The following is an 18,166-nucleotide window of genomic DNA, read 5'->3' on the forward strand; positions in this document are numbered from 1 at the left end:
ACTGAGAGGCATTTCTTTGCTGGTTAGATTGTGTGCAACCTGAAGACTTTCTTTAATTCCACATAGACACATTTGGATATTCTGATCTTAGATTTTGAAGGATGTGGACCTTCTGAATAATAAGGTCCAGTCAGTTTTCAAGTACAAGGCTGTCAGCATGGTGCAATGCAGCTCACTTTTGAGTCAGAGTTTCAAGGAAAGTAAAATGCCTTTTCTAGAGATACCCCACTTTAAAAAAAAAAAACAAAATCAAAAAGAAAATCCACTAGTCATTTAGCAAGCAGTAGCTGAAGGTTCATGGTAACTATATCTAGATCATTAGAGATATGAATCTGATTGCAGGTACCTGGATAAATATAATGCTACTAAAATAATTTCTTCAAAAACCCCACCAGAACCGAATTATACGTGCCCTTTGGCTGGCAGAATACGCTAGATAATTGACTAAAAATACATTGTGGAAAACTGCTGTCTTCGAAGTGTGCTGATTTCCCATTATGTATGTGTGAGATTGTCTTCATCAGTGACTATTTCTTCTCCCAGGAGATGCTGTTAACAAATAAGATGAAAAAGTGTCACCTATCAGCCAAAGAGTTATGAAGAAAAGCTCTGCATGCACCAGCAGAGACAGAGCAAGCTGGGGGGCTGAAAGAGGGCACGAGCAGCAGTGAAAAGGCTGACTGCCTGCTGCTCAGTGCTGATCTCAGCCCTGGAACTGTGGGTGCTCTGTGCATGACATTCATCTCAAAGGAAACTTAGAGTTCCACTCAAACTGTATTGGATGGAACTTGGTTTTCTATGTAGGACTTTGCCTAAGTTAGTTTTTCCTGACTTTGAAATATGAATTTGAAAATTATAAAATCTCAAATTACAGTGTAGATACATAGTTTAGTTTTATAATGACAATAAGTAAACTTGAGACAAAAAGGGTTTATCTCTTGTTTATCTATCTCATTTATCTCTTATCCTTTCCCACTACTAACAAAGACTAGTTTAGGAGATGCTTCTTCTATTATCTGGTTACTCAGAGAGAAGCATTGCTTTGTTAAGAAGTTTGAGAAATTAAGAGGTTCAGAATTAAGACTAATTGCCCCATCTGGTTACAGTAAGAGACATACCCATCTATGAGGGGAAACAAATCCTTTTGGAAAACATCAATACATCTGAATTAGCACAATGCTGAACAGGATCCTGTGCTTTATTTGAGCAAGAAATACGGTGTTTAAAAAACAGGCCAGTGAACCGTGGTTGAAAATTAGAGGACAATACTTCGTCCCTTCTGCTGCACAGGTTTGCACATGGTCCATTTTACCTCCTGCCTGTGCGGGCATGGCAGTGTGAGTGGGTGTAACAGCACAGAGAGGATGTGAGTGGGATTGACCTGGCACACTATGCATGCAAGGCACACACAACTGCTGCTGTTTTATTTCACCACTACACCAACAGAAACGACCCTTCTATAGATGTTTCTGGCTAAGGATCTTGCAGTTGGGGACGTAGCATGCCTTAGTATAATTCACATGCATTTCATAACCTGCAGATTTCATAACCTGTTAAAGAGTGGCATTGCAGCACAGCAATTTTATTTCTCTATGGCTTCTTTTAGTTCTCTGGTGGGAAGGGAAGATGTATTTTGGGGATTTTTATAGTCATGTTCGAGAATTTGTCAGTCTCTTTTTTTCCCACTGCTGTTTTCCTTGCTCAGCCTCAGCCCCCACACCCTCCTTGCCAAATTCACGGCAGAATTTCTGAACTCCCTCTCGGGAACTGGCAAAACGCTGCGGCATGGCAGGCCGGCGCCCACCTCGCTACGGGCTGCGCATCCTGCCCGGCCCCTCCGCACCCCGCCCGGGGACGGGGATGCGATTTCCCCTCCCGGGCGGCTGTCCCCCCGCTGTCCCGCTCCCGGTGAGCTCGGAGCGCTCCCTCCGCCCGGGCCGGCCCCGGGGGTCTCTCCCTGCAGGCTCAGCGCTGCCGCTCGGCTCGGCGGGGCGGATGGTTGGGGCGGGGGGCGCTGGAGGAGCATCCCTCCCGCCCGGCCCCGCCCGGCTGGGGACCCGCTACACCGCCCCTCCAGCGGAGGAGGAGGGCAGAGGGAGGGGATAGCGAGGGAGGGAAGGAAATAAGTAAGGAAGGAAAGAGGGAGGGAGGAGAGGTGTAGCCGCCGTCTTGTCGCTGTGCGTTCTGCAGCCGGCGCGGAGGAGAGGCCAGCCCCCGGCAGGCGTCCCGGCATGCTGAAAGTCACCATGCCCTCCTCATCCTCATCCTCCTCGTCCTCCTCATCTTCCTCCTCCGGCTCCTCGGCCGCCAGCCACCCCGGCTCCGCCGCGCCCGACTACTGGATCGATGGCTCCAACAAGGACACCCTAGCTCACTACTTCGAGCTGGAGTCCGAGCTGGGACGGTGAGGCGGCGCCGGCCGGGCCGGGCGGGCGGGCGGGGGGCGGCCGGGGCTGGGTGTTCCTGCAGCAAAACTTTGGTGTGCCTGAGCGGCCGCGGCACACCGTGCGGCTTTCAGGGAACATCTCAGCTCCCCGGCAGCCAAGCCGAGAAATCCCCGGGTGAAGGGAATGATTTTTAGGAGGAGGCATCTGTCCTCTCGGCGGCCGCTGGCCCGAGCGGGCGGCTTTTAGTCAGGGTACCCGTGTGCTGGCGGCTGAAGGGTGGGCATCACTTCGGGAGCACCAAAACGCCACCTCATTCACGGCATCCCTCCACACCAGACCTTCTGCCATTCTCTCCCTGCGCTGACAAAACTCCCACCCGAGACAGGATTCCCTGAATAGGCCTCTGCAAGCAGGGTCCTTACCATCGGGGTGCAGTGTAAGCGAGTGAGCTGCTACATCTTCATTCATTAATTCTGCACTACTGCCCTGGTGGTGGTCCTGCCCAGCAACTTAAAGGTCCCAAGTCTTCGGGTTCTTAAAAACTGAAGTCTGATGTAAAACACTGTATCTGACGTGCAATTTCTGCCCCCCTAATGCATTTGTTAGTTCATGCTGAATTTGCAGGTAGAAAATAATGTGAACAAAGCGGCAACTACAGGGTTTTTTAAGGGCTCACTTAAATGTGTGAGTAGGTAGCAAATAGCAATTATTAGTTTTGCCAGTGATAGAGTATTAAAATTCTTGAATAATTGTGGGAAATTTGCAGATAGTAACACAGTTGCCTTAGTAGAATATTTTTTTTCAGAAAAGACGTGCAATGAAAGTTACTGCTATAAAGCATACCTGTGCTTCCTAACTGATAGGGGCAGGAAAGGTGATAGTAATACAATACAATATTCTTGGCTTTCTGCCTAGGTCTTGTGCATCTGCTGCTACTTTTTCCCCCCCCCCCCACTATTGCTACTATTCCTAGCCCGATTTAAATAGGTATAATTTTATGTATGCTTATCACATTTATACTTGACTTCACTGTACCCTTCTGCAGAATCATAAAAATATAAAGCAGGAAATATTGTTGTGTTGGTTCTACGTCTAGAGTCAACAAAAAAAGGAAACAAAGCAGAATGCTGGTGAATTATAACAGTTGATACCAACCCTGTCACCTGGATTAGTACTCTTCTCTGGGGTCTGTCTGGAATCCTCCCACCATTTGTGATAGACACTGTAGGCTTTGTGTAAGTGTAATCTTTCTTGGTGCTATGTCTTGGGTTTATTGCATAAGGAAGGGTTTTTAACATGTGAAATGTCCAGTTTCTGGTAAATGCCTGTAGAAGTACTAGAGTAAAGATGAGATGCAGTGGATTTTTCTACCTTGCAAGGTGAGAGAGTAAATTGTTAAATACTAACAAAAGGTTTGAATATGGACGATAACCACACCCAAGTAGTGTAGAGATGTGAGGCATGAGGTCTGCAGTGCCCCTGGACAGAGCTAGGAAGTAAGATTTAAAACAAAAGCAAAAACAATACAGGAAGAAACAACCATAATTAATCAAAGATTAAGAGGCAGAGAAGGGACAGAAGAACTTGGAGGGGCACTTGCTCTGAGAGAAAATTTCTCTAATGGGTATGGCAATGAGATCTTGGTCCTTAGGTCCCATTGCCAGCTCTGAGATATTTTCAGAGCCAGCATCCAGAGTGCTGATGTTATCTCACAACCCCTCTGATAGGTGTATCATGGCAAATCCACAAGGAAGATCCAACAATCCCTCTTGGCTCCCAAGTGTAATATAAAAGTGTATAATTTTCTCTTGGCAACCCTGTCTCCAAACTTTTGGAGTTTTACAGTTTTTAGTTTTGGATATGGTTTTGAGTATGTCTTAAAAAAAAAAAAAAAAGTATTCATTGCTTAGTTAGATTAGTGGTGGGGAAAATGTGTCAGACAATGCTGAATAATGTGTCTCTGTGATCCCTTTAGACGCAGTAAACAAATACACTGAAATAACCAATGTAAAATATTGTCCTGAATTATCTTTAGCAAATACAGGAATTGAAAGATGTCTTTTGGCAGACTCCAAAGACCTGCATTTGGACATCTGTGGCCAAATTTGGGAGTTTCCCTTTGGAAGGAGTACTCTTGTGCAAAGCATGTCTGTCATATCCCTAAGACGTCTTACTCTGTAACTCTTGCTTGCATGACTACCTAAGGAGTCATGGAAGACGAGGGAGACAATCCTTTTAGGAAGAATGATAAATGCCTATAAACTTAGGTGGGAGTCAACAGTTGTTTTTTAAACAGTGGAGTTCCACAGGGTTCAGTTCATGTGTCCGTGCTGCTCAGCATGTTCACAGGTTAAACAGAACAGAATTTTTTGCTGGGTTTTGTAAATTGTCCAGGGTTTAAAGGTTGTGTTGCCTATGAAGGATTTCAGAAAGACCTTACTGTACTGTTGGGGCATCTAAGTGACAGATGAAATCTAGTTTAGATAAACAAAATGGGTGTGGAGGAGAAAACATTAAGAAATCAGTTAATTCTCTTCTGTCCCTAGTAAAACCTGTATTGAGGTTATGAGAAGTATATGGAAGCACACATGGCATGGATGGAACATCTCATCAGAGATGCTTGTTGGCTGGTTTTGGTTTGTTTTTTTTTGGGTTTTTTTTTTGGTTTTTTTTTTGTTTTTTTTTGTTTTTTTTTTTTCCCATGCAGGCTATTTGGGGTGTATGTTAAAAAGTGGGGAATCCAGTCAAAAATCAATGACAGGAGGTGAGGCCACTTTAGCACTGTGTGCTGCTAGTCCTGGTCACTATGGATGCTAAAGGGCTACATGGACTTAAAGAGCAACTAGGCAAGTTTACATGCAGGAAATCCACTAAGACTGATTAAACATGTAGATACAAACTATTGAACTGTAAGTTGTTGAGTGTTTTGAGGGTATTCTCTGACAGAGTTCATAGGAGTTTGCTCTATTCTCACATTCATCTTGAGGCATCTGTGTTCAGCCACTGTGTACTCTGGGCTAGATAATCCTTTATTATAATTTTTTAATTCTGTTTTTATGTTCCACCAAAGCCCTGATTAGTTCACCTTCCTCTTAGTCCATTTTTTACAAGGGTTTTGTGCATAAGTGGAGCTCAAAATACTGTAAATGGGTTTATTTTGTGCTTTGTTTTACAAAATATCTTTGTTTTACGGGTTGAAATTGTTGATGTAGAGTTTGGAATTTTGTTCTAAATGCATTTAATCTACAAGCACACTCCCTCGGAAAAAGATGTTGAAAATATTGTTCTCTAAACTTGTATTTCCTTAAGGAGTAAAACCTTTTGTTAGCATTATATAATCCTTGTTGTATCTTTTGGTACAAAGTTTCTGAATTCAGGGTTTATCTAACTATGGTATTTGTGTGAAGAAGAAATACAGTAATGACTGTTTTGATACTCGGCAATATTACAAAAAATGGGTATTTTCTTTGTTGGAATTTTACTTGACAGGCACCCTCTTTGCCTAAGTAACTACATAACTTATCAGAGTTGAAACTGCCTAGTGTTACTGTTGGAGGCAGATTGCAAACCTGTTAAACAGTCAAAAGCAGATGAAAGTATTTCCAATCAAATAATTTGGGCCTTCTGTCTTCTTGTTACCTTTTCCTGCATGGACAGTCTTTTAGTTGTGTGATCCTTGCTGAAGACCAAGACTGAAAGGCTCTCAGCACTTGGCAACTTAGCTTGGACTGACTGTGAGCTGAATCATAGGTGGTTTATGTCCTTTCAGCACAGAGAAAGTTTATATCCAATGTACAGTTTGAACTCAAGATTTCAGTGTGCAGAATGACACCTTACTCTGTCAATCTTATTTATGAAAACTGACATCCTAACATCTACCTTTGTAATGGCAGTAGTAGATGAAATCAGCTAACTTCTTTGTCAGCTGATTTAAGCTAACAAAGCTAAAACTTCTTTGTCAAACTGATAAAAGCTTTATTTTATAGAAGCTGATTGGTTTTGCACTTGATGCTTTGAAGTTCAAACAGTTTTTGCTTTGAAAGCATGTCAATTATTTTAATCTCCATCCCTTCATTATAAAAAGGTTCCTTTTTCTGTTCATCTAAAGAATAATTTGTTTTACACCTTCTTTGCCCTGTTTATATTGAAAATCACTTGCTCATTGTGCTTTAGGGTTTATTGAAAATATGTCCTTCCCTCCATCAACAACACTTTTGCTCACTTGCTTGTGAATTTTTTTCAGTGGACCTGAGGATTTTCCAAAGGGATACAGGCATGCAACTGACAGACAGCACATGGTGCCAGTTGTCTGAATGTGAGAGCATGGAGTCCTTTTAGGAATCATGATGAGAATTATCTTTGAGCAGAAACTGCCAGTGTAGATGTCCCTGTGCCACAAATTGTAACTTGTTGCCCTCACACCTTCAGACAAGCCCTGTCCCTCAGGCAGCTCCTGCTCATAGGGAAGGTTGTTGAAGAGGTGGGTCTGAGGCCTCATTTGGGAAAGCTGTGGTTGGACCTTGCTTGGTGTTAGGAAGACAGGAGATAGAGTGGGCAGGGTGTAGTTTCTCACTTTGGTACCAGAAACCAGAACTTGCAGTGAATAGCCCAGGCTTTGACAACTAAAATTGTTTACTCAGTGCAGGGAGTGATTTTTTTCCCCAGTTTTGTCTGGTTCAGTTCAACAAATGGTTGATTCAGAAGTAAAAAGCTGTGATGAAAAAGCAATAAAAGAAAATTTACCATTCCTTAAATAATATCTGAAATGAATAGGTGATCAATTCTGTGTAAATTTAACAGCTTTCTCATACTTAAAAAAAGAGGTATTACTTAAAGAGGTATTAACAATGAAAAATTTTGATAGAGAATAGTTATTTCTTGATTTTCAAGGGGTTTTTTTCTGTCATCCCCTTTATATTTATGTCACTGGTTTAGATAATGTCTTTTAATTTGAAAAATTATATTTATAGTGGAGAAATTGAATAGCTCTTGAAGTAAGTACTCTTAAGAATACTAAAAAAGTTTTTTAAACAGATTTGTTTTAGGCATGATAATCATATAATTTGTGTTGATACAAGAATTGTCATGTTTGAAAAACACTGCATTAGACTGCAAGAGGTAACAAAGTCACGATTTTAGCATATTACTGTCAGAATCATTCATGATCCTGGTAGGTCCCTTCCAATTCATGACATTCTAAGTCCAAGTCTTACAGAAGACAGAAAATCTGAAATAAAGTAAGTATTTTCAAGAGCACTTGAAAGAGAGTGATTGTGGAATAAAGTTGTATGATTTGGAATGATTGTGGAATAAACTTGTATGGGTGGAGAGCAGTTAAATTCACTGAAGTTCTGTGGTATCAGAAGTATATTATGGGTTCATTCCACTGTGTCGTTTTTGTGTGTCCAAGTGTGCACACTGTTGTGTAAGGGATTGTAATGGACACAGTTTCAGAGGCAGAATTTTTCCAGTAAGAAATGTTTAAATGCTTGCTCACATAGTGAATATCCACATTTAAAAAGACCACCAGTTTGCATGGTGGTCAGTGAAAAAATACTCAGCAGTTTGCAGTAGCCTGTACCCTATCTGTGAAAGTTCAGGTACTTGCTAGAAGGGGATAACTATGATCTTCAGTCACTCAGCTCAAAGAAGTTTTATTTTCCTGAATATTGTCTGAAAAGTTCAATATGAAAATTTTAAAAAATAGTCATTCCTAGATCTTATTTTGTTTAAAGTGCAACAAATTGAGACAGCTTTATTGCAGTAAACCTGAACAATTCTGTGCTCTTCTGATATCCACAATGTTGACTGAACTTTGGGAAAGCAATCTTCTGACCTGCACGGTGTGTGGAAAAACCTGCAGAGTTTTGAATATTATTTTCCTCTATATATATGCAATATGAATGAACCACTAGTAGGAGTTTGGATTGTATAAAAATAAAGGACATGTACTTCCCTGTGCTTTCAAATGAAGCAGAATTTAAACACAGAAACTTGCATATTTATTTGCTCTTTGCTTCTTTACTTAGGCATTCTTACCATACTTCCTCTGTTCACAAGAAGCAAGCCTTTATTATCTGAGCAATCAGATAATAAAGTAATTTCACAAGGAATATTCTTTTTCTAGTACAGGGATGATAATTCTGAGAAAGAATTATTTCCATTTATTTCCAAATGTTGGTCCTGCTTTTTATTCTTGTCTAATGTCTTTTCTGATATTTATAATTTCTTTACCTCTTCCATTAAAAAACCCAAAAAACAGTAAGAATGACACGTTTTACAATGAAACACTGATATATTGGAAATTGTCTTACATTTGGTGTTAGTGAAGCTTTATTTGGCCTTGCATTATCGATGTCATTACTATAATGGGTTATTCTCTGTTAAAACACACAGATAATTGGGGCCCATCAATATTTGTGTCTGTTGCCCGTGAATAGATTGATGAGGTGTTATTTTGCTCCTTGAAAAGTAACTCTAAATTAGGAAATCCTGCAGCAATGCAGCTTTGCAAGTGATCACTCAATGTGTAGCAACAAAAGATCTTGAATTTGATCTTCAGGGAACAAGAGGAGAGACATTTCTTGGAATGATCCCCCAAATTCAATGGCTGGGACCATGTGTGAGTTCAGACACAAGTAATCACTTGAACAACATGGTGCTGTAGAGATTATAAATTTACCTCCTTTCATTTATGTGTTATCTGTGCTAGAGATAAAGAACCATAGAATGTAAAAGAGAAGGAAGTGGGAGCCCTTTTGAGGAACAAAAATAATTCTAAAACATGCTGCCCTTTGACAGTTTACTGTTTTTATATCATGGCATTTTGTGAGGGATGTAAATGTAAAAGCAGGTCCAAGAGTCACAATTCACAGCCTTAAAAACAAAACACTAAATTTTATGCCCTTCAACAAATGCATAGTCTGTATTCCAATGCATACCTTGCTGTGAGCATCCATATGCCACAGAACATATGTCATGTTGCCAGAGCTCCAGCTTTATCTCAGATCTGATGTCATCTCCACAGTCCTTTTCCCCAGACCCTCCATCATCAGAAACATATGATACATCTCTCCTCTGGCCTGTCTCCAGGCACTGTGAAGAAAAACCAAAACCAACTTGCTTGGATTTAAGGAATAGCTGTCAATTCCTAAACAGGATCACGTATGTGTTCCTGTCCATAACTTTCCCCGCAATAAGTTTTACTTCTTGTGAATATTTGAATTTTCTCACTTGAGATGATTATGAACACACCAATATGTTTACTTACTTTCAGTCTTTTGATCTTTAAAGCATATCCATGTCTACCAGATTCTCTGCCTTTGGGTACTGATACTGTATCTTAATATACTCAATTTAGTGTGATTTCATTAATGAAGACAACCCTGATTGCACCACAGACTTTAGCAGAATGGAATACAAATAAAAATTTTCAACAAATGTCTTGTTTTTATCTTTTTGTGTTGAGGTGGCTGGGATGGGCAGACAATCAGATCAGCTGCTGCTGGTATTATCTTCAAGTACTTCTGAAATAATGTTCATATTGATTTTCTCTAAATAGTCCTTGTTAACAGAGTCACACTGACAGTGCCAAGGAATGTGGTATGTGATTTTATTTTGTACTTAGCTGTAAAAAATTTAAACACACTGTGTTGAAATGATTGGACTTCTGTACCCTTCTATGGAAGGCTGGCCATAAATTGTGCAGTTTTTACTTGATAATAAGATCTTTAGCAACTATGTTTTTTGATGATTAGTTGTTTGAATGAACTTGAGGATGTATCTCTTTCAGATTCTCTCTAAATACAAGATGCTATTTGCTGTTTTCTGACTTAGTAAGTGTTCTGCACCAGCCTAATACTGTGGGTCAACAAGGGTATTTTAAGAACAGCTTTGGACCAGAAAAAAAATCAATGCTTTTGACATACTTTGATTATTTTATATTATTGTAGTGATATTACTGACTTTTTGAGAGAAAACTGATGTTTTGGTAAGGCTTATAAGGCCCTGAGAGAGTCTACCGGGGATGAGTACAGATTAAAATGTATTTTTTTTAACCTATTGACATATTTTCTAGATTTAAGACCCACAGCTCTGATCTGATGTGCTTTACAGATGTTTGGTTTTTTTGTCTTCCTGATGGAGAACATGTTTGTCAGCTTCCTGTATGCGACAACAATTTGTTAAAACTGAATGCAAGACATGATGAGAACTCTGACATCATTATCCTAATCTGTGCTCAGGGAGCTGTAGGACACATGTACATTAATGTTTTTAGCTGCCTGATTCATTGGATGTCCCCCCTCCCCACCTGATGTTGTGGGTGCAGCGAGTGATCCTTCTCTTGACATTCTCTTCAAACCCTCATGATTTTCTGGGTGATTAGCTAAGTAAAATTAAAAACTAAAGGGTTGAAAGCTGATTTTGTAATGGGAAGCAACACTTTATGGTGTAGATCCTGATGACTGCTTAGGAAATGACTAATGACATTGTTTAATGACTTTAGGCTCCAAGTGATTAGAGGAAGAAACGTAATAATGGTTGTTTTTTTTCCCCTTCTCCCTCTTACCCCTCTTTGTTTTCTGGGGATTTCTGACAGCCTTTTCAATGGAAGCTGCAAACTCTGGAGCACACTGTTGACTGGTCTGCTAGCTAACTGGCAGAGGACTAACTTGAAAGAGAAAGACAAATTCTAGTCTTAGAAAATGGTACTAAAACAAGTAACTGAGAATATTGGAGCAACACCTATGGCCCTGGAAAGACAGTAATAAATTAATTTTGTGTGGTACAGGGAAGAAGAAGGCTGGTAAATTAACTGTATCTTACTCTCCCTTCACAGCGTTTTAATTCAGGAATGTCTTAACTGTAAACAAGAACAGAGTTTAGTAGTTAAAATTAGCAGCAGATTAATTCTAAGTAAGATCAGTAATCAATTCCAAATGAGGTCAATATGTAATGGAAAATCTGCAGTGAAAGAGACCCTAAAATTCATGAACATTTTTTTTTTCTCTGACACCTGTAGGGGTGAAACCCATCTCCATCTCTCTATTACCTCCATAATAAATATGCACATAAATTATATTTTGAGTTTAAATTCGAATCCCATTTCTCATCAGAATTTGTAAGTATTTAAAGGTAGGTGGAGCAGGAATGAAACTGAGTGAAAAAGGCAGTTTTATTCATTACTATAAACGTTGTCCACAGAATTGATTTGATTGGCAGTAGCATAAAGACAGTGTTTTTTTTTCTTTTCAGAGAATCATTAATTTCAAATCAGGAAAACAGACCTGGTCACCTTCTCCTCAGCACAACAGTATCATTTTTACAATCTGACAATTCAGGTTGTTGAGTACATTAGCTAATGTTAATGTACAATGATTTCAAATGGTTTAATCCATACTAGGCTATTTTTATTGTTCATGCTACACTTGTGTAGTAGAAGAAAAAAGCAAAACATTTTAACCTGTTCACATTCTTTTCCTGCATGACTTTGGAAAAGATGAAATGTCATTTGTGATGGAAAAATCGTATTAGATATATTTCCCTTTCGAATCGCTGTCTAAATTAGGGATGGTGAAATTTATTCTTCACATAAATAGCCCTCCAAATCTTACTTTCTTTCTCATGTCAGTCTCTATTCTGTGAACTGGTTATGTTTGCTATTTGTGAATTAACACAATAAATACATACCAGATGGCTTGTTTAAGTAATTTGCCATGGTGCTTCTTATGAACCATGTGTCTTAACTGTATTGAATACCTAATAATACCATTTTACTGTATTTTGCTCTATTCAGCTAAGACAGAATAATAATGATTAGCAAGGTATCTTAGTCATCCACAACAGCATGTGGCTGTTAGAAGACCGTATGTAATTCTTTAGAGCCTGTTAGAGCTTGCTTTATCCACATATTCTTATATTTTGTAATAGTTAATTGTCATACTTGAGGACTCCAGCATTTTCATCTGATGGTAATTTTCAATATTTTGTCATTTCTCTTGGTTTTGAGTTAGAATGAGTAACTGAAGTATTTACACATTGTGGATAAGGGACTGTTTTACACCATGAAATTATTCAACAATTTTGAATTAAAATTTACACACTCTTTCACTTTTTACGTTTTGTGTTCATTAAAGACATTCTTCACTCAAAGTAACCAGATTGCCAAGTATGAATTAAGTTATTATCTTGTGTGATGGTGCCTTGTGAGAGTTCTGATTCAGGTCCCTCTTAACTGGTTTTGTCTTCTGTCTTTGGTTCTTGCTTGGAGTGTGTTCTGCAAGCTACACTAAAAGTGGTGCAGCTTTCATATGATTTATTTCCCTGCTGGAACATAGAGAAGCTTTATTACAGAAGCTGTGTAGAGGCACATTACAGAAGCTGTGTTTGTCTACTGCCTCCAGTTACAAAATTCTCAGACTTCTCTAATAAGAACAATAGCCATTATTGAATGGGATGGGGTCGCATTTGCCTTTTTTACAGCTGCTGTCTTGGTAGCTCATAGCTGTCTGTTTTTTGTTGCCTAAACTCTATGTTTTCTGTTTTTCTTTTCTGTTTGCAATTGATGAGATTTTATAGTGAGTTATTGTTATTTGTCTGTACTTTGTGACCATTCAGTTAATGCAGCTACATTTTATCCCTTTTCTCTTGATCCTGCTCCCTAGGTAGTAAGTACAGGCTTTTTCTTTCTGGCATTTTAGCTCTCTGATGCACTGCTAGTGCCTCCCCACCTTTATCATCAGCAAACTGATTCAGCATACTCCAAAGTTTATGCCAAAGGAGATAATTCAAATGTTAAATAAAATACAGAACCAACCAAACGCATAGTGCTCAAACATGCATGTCAGATAAAAGCAAAAACACTGAAGTAATGTGCAGTGTGTTTCTGGCAAATTTTGATGAAGGTTAAATGCAAAGGAAAATTTTCTTGAGACAGAAAAAAACCCCTAAACACCAATGGCTAATAAAATTGTTTCCCTCTATACCATTATTCCACTCCAGCTGAAACTGAAACAAATATGAATTCTTGCAGTGTTGCCCATACCAAAGACGAATCTATCTCTTCTTTCATATTCCTTTGGTGATTCCTAGCTCCTTTAGCTAAGGGAGTCTATTCTCACCTTCCCTTGCCTCAGCTCCCAGTGCTTTCTCTAGAGAGAAAGCACAATCATTTATGCAAAGAGGAAGAAATAATCTTCACGTATTTAGTGGGCACAAACTTCTGTCTTGATTTGAAAAGACAGGTGTCTGCTAAGGAAGGCAGAAGCCTCCCTTGAAATGGAAAATGTAAATCCTCTCCCCCTCTGAATTATTATTATTTTGAAATTAAGGGCCTCTCAGTCAAAGAACTGGGAAGAGGAATAACAGTTCTTTACTAGGAAAATTAAAATAAAAAAAACACTGACAGAGTCAGGATACAACCTGACTCCCTGTTGGTCAGGGTGTTGGTAGCAGTCCCATTAAATGGTGGCTGCAGTCCTCCTGGAGTGACAGATGTGGTTCTGTTGAAGCACTGATCCTGTAGAAGGGTGTAGTTTTCCTCTGAACGTCCAGTGCTGGTGGAGATGGGTCTGGTCTCTCTCCTCTGGGAATCCAGTGGAGAAAGGCTGCCTGTGGTGTTCCAAGTCTCAGATTATATCCAGGTAGGAATGCTTGGCTCCTCCCCCTGGGTGGAGCATCTCCCAATGGGATGATGTGATTTTATCAGTCCTGCAGGGAGACTCAATGGCCCATTAACAGAAGATCCCCCTGGAGGGAGGATGGGTGGTGGAAGAGATCAAGAACACTGCCCCACCTGGTTTTAACAGATGGCAACAGAATGCTTTCTTTTGGTTACATCTTGCATTGCAACCTAAGACAACTTCAGAAGCTGCAAAATTGGTCATTTTACACCTGTCTTCTTGTGATGGATTGCCAAATAATATAATTGGTGTGCCAGGCGGGAAGCTGACAGAAATCATGATGTTCAGTAGATTAGGTTTTAATATGTATTCCTCCTCCTGTTTTTGGAATGTGGATTAACTGTGTATAAATTTTTGAGTCCTGAATATGGAAGGACTCATCTCCAGTAAGTCTGTTGAACGACAAAGAATGTTTTTACACGGCATTTAAAATTTATGTGCATCTCTGAATTATCTGGGACCTGGTAAGTCCTAATTTTTTATCCATCCACCATAATAGTTGCAGTTGTGAAAAGTGATGGCAACAGTGACATAAAATACTTGCCTTCATATATATTATGAAAAATCTCTTTTATATTTACTTTTCATCCAAAAATATTCTGTAGAGGAATTGTGTTTCTTTACTCCTACATGACTGGTTATGGCAGTTTTTCAACAGAGGATCACACCTGTGAGTTAGAAAAAAACTACTTAAATTTAAGGACTCCTTGTGCGTGAAAGGGAGAGGAGAACTACCTTAACCATGATTACAATAAAAATTTTAATTTAGAAGGGAGTCTGTAACCATCTGTACTTCTGTAACAGCCTTTTAAATATGAGCAAGACAGACGAGAATTGTGCCTAAAATTGGTATGTGATAATTTTGCGGAAGAGACTGTACAACATGGTTGCCCATGTTACCAAGAGCTGTCTCGATGACTCAGGAGAGTTCTTCTTAGTTATCTTCAGAATAACTGCATTGATTTTCAGTGTCCTCCTGTTGGTAGCAGTAAGTTCAGTATCGATCTGTTGACACCATCAAAGATCAGCCAGATTCTCCTAGTCACATTCTTATCTCAATTGAAATCCAAATGTGTCTGGGGGCCTATGTACTCTCCTACATCCTTAATGCCTGGCTAGTGGAAAATGTACCTAAACTGCAGTTGATCTCAGAGATGGGCATCCAGTGCACTAGGTATGTGTGCTTTAGTATTTAAAGGAAACTCAGATTTGCCTTTCAGAAAGAATATAAACTCTAATGATACCACTGAAGTGTCTTTCCATTTTGTTTGTGGAGACATCTTGTTTGGAAACACTCAGTATTTGTTTCCAGAACTTTCAGCCATTTCAGAATCTACTGACCGATGCACATATACATGTGCATATGTTTGCAGTACAATTTAAAATCAACAAGTCATCCTAAGTCACTTGAGTCTTTATAGTGTAAGAATGGTGGCTCTGGGTCAGATCAAAGGCGTGTTAGGGCTGATATCCTGTCTCTATAGTGAGAAGCATTTGCCTAGAGAGGGGTGCAAGAACATCTATCCTTTGATGCTAGCCCAGAGCAGTCCCTCAGCCTCCAGAAATCTGAAGGTAAATCTGAACCTTCAGCTCTGTTCATATCAGAATAGTCATGTAAATTTGCAGTGCTTGAGAGGTAACACAGAATCATAAGATGGACTGAGTTGGCAGAGACTTATTAAGATCATCCAGTCCAACCTCCCTGCTTAAAAAAAGTTAATTAGAGAAGGTTTCCCAGCAGTGTGTCCAGCAGAGCTTTGAATACATGGAGATAAACCAGGGGAGACATTCACCCAGTGTAATTATACTTGGGCAAATACTTAATATCTCTGAACTATTTTTGGGTTTGGGGTTGCCTTTTGGTTTTTTCTTCTAGTCAAAGGCTTGATTTTTGTAATTTTTGTCTACATTTCAATATGTCTTTTCTGGTCATAATATGGAAATTATTTTGTTTAATATAAGAAATTAGAATTGTGTTCAATATTCATAATTTATTATTTATTTGTAGGAAATTTTCTTTGCCATTTAATACCCCATAACTGAATCTCAATACACACCTGTTGGGCATAGACTTATTATGGAGAAATTGGATTATAAAAAAAAAGCCAACCACCTATTTTCACCTCCTTTCTCAGCTCAGCTCCTTGGGTAGCAGACACCAGCTCTGGTCAGTTAGACTTATTGATGATCTCTCTGCACTGTGAAAACTAAACTTTTATTCCTTCTATGTTTTGTATCTCTTAACCAACTACTAATTCCTTGGTGCCTTCTGTGGTTTCTTCAAGCACCTGTTTTGATGGACCTTGTCAAGTAACTTCTGAAAATCCAAGGGTCCAAATCAATCAAACCTATTTTATATTCAAATGCTTGTTAAATCTTTCAAAGAAATTCCGTGGTTTTGACACATAGCTTCTCTTTACAAAAGTCACATTAACTCTTCCCCAGGCTCACGTATGTATCCACAGCTCATATTCTTAGAGCTTTAAATGACTTCAGCAATAGAGAGCAACAGTAGTCCTTCAGTTCCCTCTGATTTTCATTTTTAAATATCGTTGTCACATTTTAAAAAGGCTAAGTCAGTGTTGTACATGAGTTTAGATATCACTTTAATTTAATTCATCTCTGAGTTCAAGTTAATCAGTTAACTGGATCACATCCAGTGCCCATAATGTGCTATTGGTCATTTTATCTGTTTCTCCCATAATGTTCTTTGCCTCTTCACTCTCTCTATTTATGTGAGCTTTGAAGACCTTTCTTTTTTTCCCATCTGTCTTCTAAGTAAAGAAAGATTCTAGCATTGGAAAATGTCAGATTTATCATTGGCAGTTCAGCAGACACAAAATCTTTATAGAATTAGAATTTTATAATGATGTTCAGCCATTTTTCAGAGTATTGTGGCTATTCTGTGCTTGCTGAAGAGATCTTCGGCACAGAAAGCTTTCCATTTGGTGTTACTCTCCTGTCATTTGATGCACATGCCCATTAAATGTAGATCTTAGGGAAGAGTGAATCTGCAGAAGCTGCTGTTCATCTTTGCAAGGTTTCACCCTACCCCTTCCTTTTACTGTGCCTTAGCACAGTTTGGGTAAGGTAAAGGTTTTCACATACTTTTTGTGGTTTTTATGTCTGACCACATAGTGTTAGCCCCTTTAAATCCAGCAAGGGAGAAATGTGCATGACTAAAGATAAGCAAAAATTTTGTTAAATTATTCTAAATCCTTATGCAGTGCCAAATCAGTTCATTTTTCTTTTTGATGAACTGTGCAAGGGACAGACCATTTTGGGAAGTTGAGGGATAACAGTTGAGTTCTAGCCTAATAGGCAGATAGAGAAAATTTATTTTCTGGTATAGGCATAGCTTTTGGTATAGAAATTGTGAATATCATGAGTCTTGCAACAAATTACTGTTTCTCAGTGCTTCTGGAAGTTATTTATGTAACAATTTTTTTTATAGCTTGTAAGAGAAATAGATGTGGCTGGAATAGGCTGGAAAACATATTGTCCTTATTGGACAGTGAAATATGTGCCTAAATGACTGCCATTTAGCCTGACAAAGCCATGTAAGTGTATTTCAGAATCTACTAATCAATAATCTGAATGGTGGCTCCTTGGCTTGTTAGTCTTTTCTGTCAGCTTCCATTGTCTCTGCATTCATCTGTGACCTTACACTGCAGCATCAGTTTTGTTGTAGGAAAACTCCATTTTTTTAACTCCTAAGAGGTAGAACTGCTGAAACTAATCGTGCTTATCATTGTCCCTGAAGCAGTAAGATGTTGATGTGAATGCTCTATAATTCATGTAGCTGTTGTGAATTCATGTATGTGCACACACATGCAGGTGCAGTCTTGGATGGATGAGAAGGTAAGTGGCAAGCTTTTAATGTGTAGTGACATTTGTGCTTCCTTTTGATGTCAGGTGAACAGGAACCACCCAAGAGGGTGCATTGATGGAGTTGAAATGAGTGGTAGGTATTTAAAAGCCTAATGCAGCCCTCTTTTTTTTTTTTTTTTTGAAAGTTTGTTCTGTTATCTATCAGTGATGGACAACATATAATTCCAAATTTATGTAAAAAAATTTCTCCAAAGATGGCTGGAAGCT

General features: G+C 39.1%; 1 protein-coding gene across 1 annotated transcript in view; it reads left to right on the forward strand.

The window, feature by feature from the left end:
* Positions 1-2,109: 2,109 nt before the first annotated feature.
* Positions 2,110-18,166, forward strand: part of CAMK4 (calcium/calmodulin dependent protein kinase IV) — a 145,164-nt gene continuing 129,107 nt past the window's right edge. The window contains exon 1 of the mRNA XM_015652995.2: positions 2,110-2,404. Within this exon, the coding sequence (XP_015508481.1) occupies positions 2,232-2,404 (173 nt within the window). The 5' untranslated portion in view covers positions 2,110-2,231. The remainder of the gene's footprint in view (positions 2,405-18,166) is intronic.

Source organism: Parus major, chromosome Z (assembly GCF_001522545.3).
Source record: "Parus major isolate Abel chromosome Z, Parus_major1.1, whole genome shotgun sequence".
NCBI classification, from domain to species: domain Eukaryota; kingdom Metazoa; phylum Chordata; class Aves; order Passeriformes; family Paridae; genus Parus; species Parus major.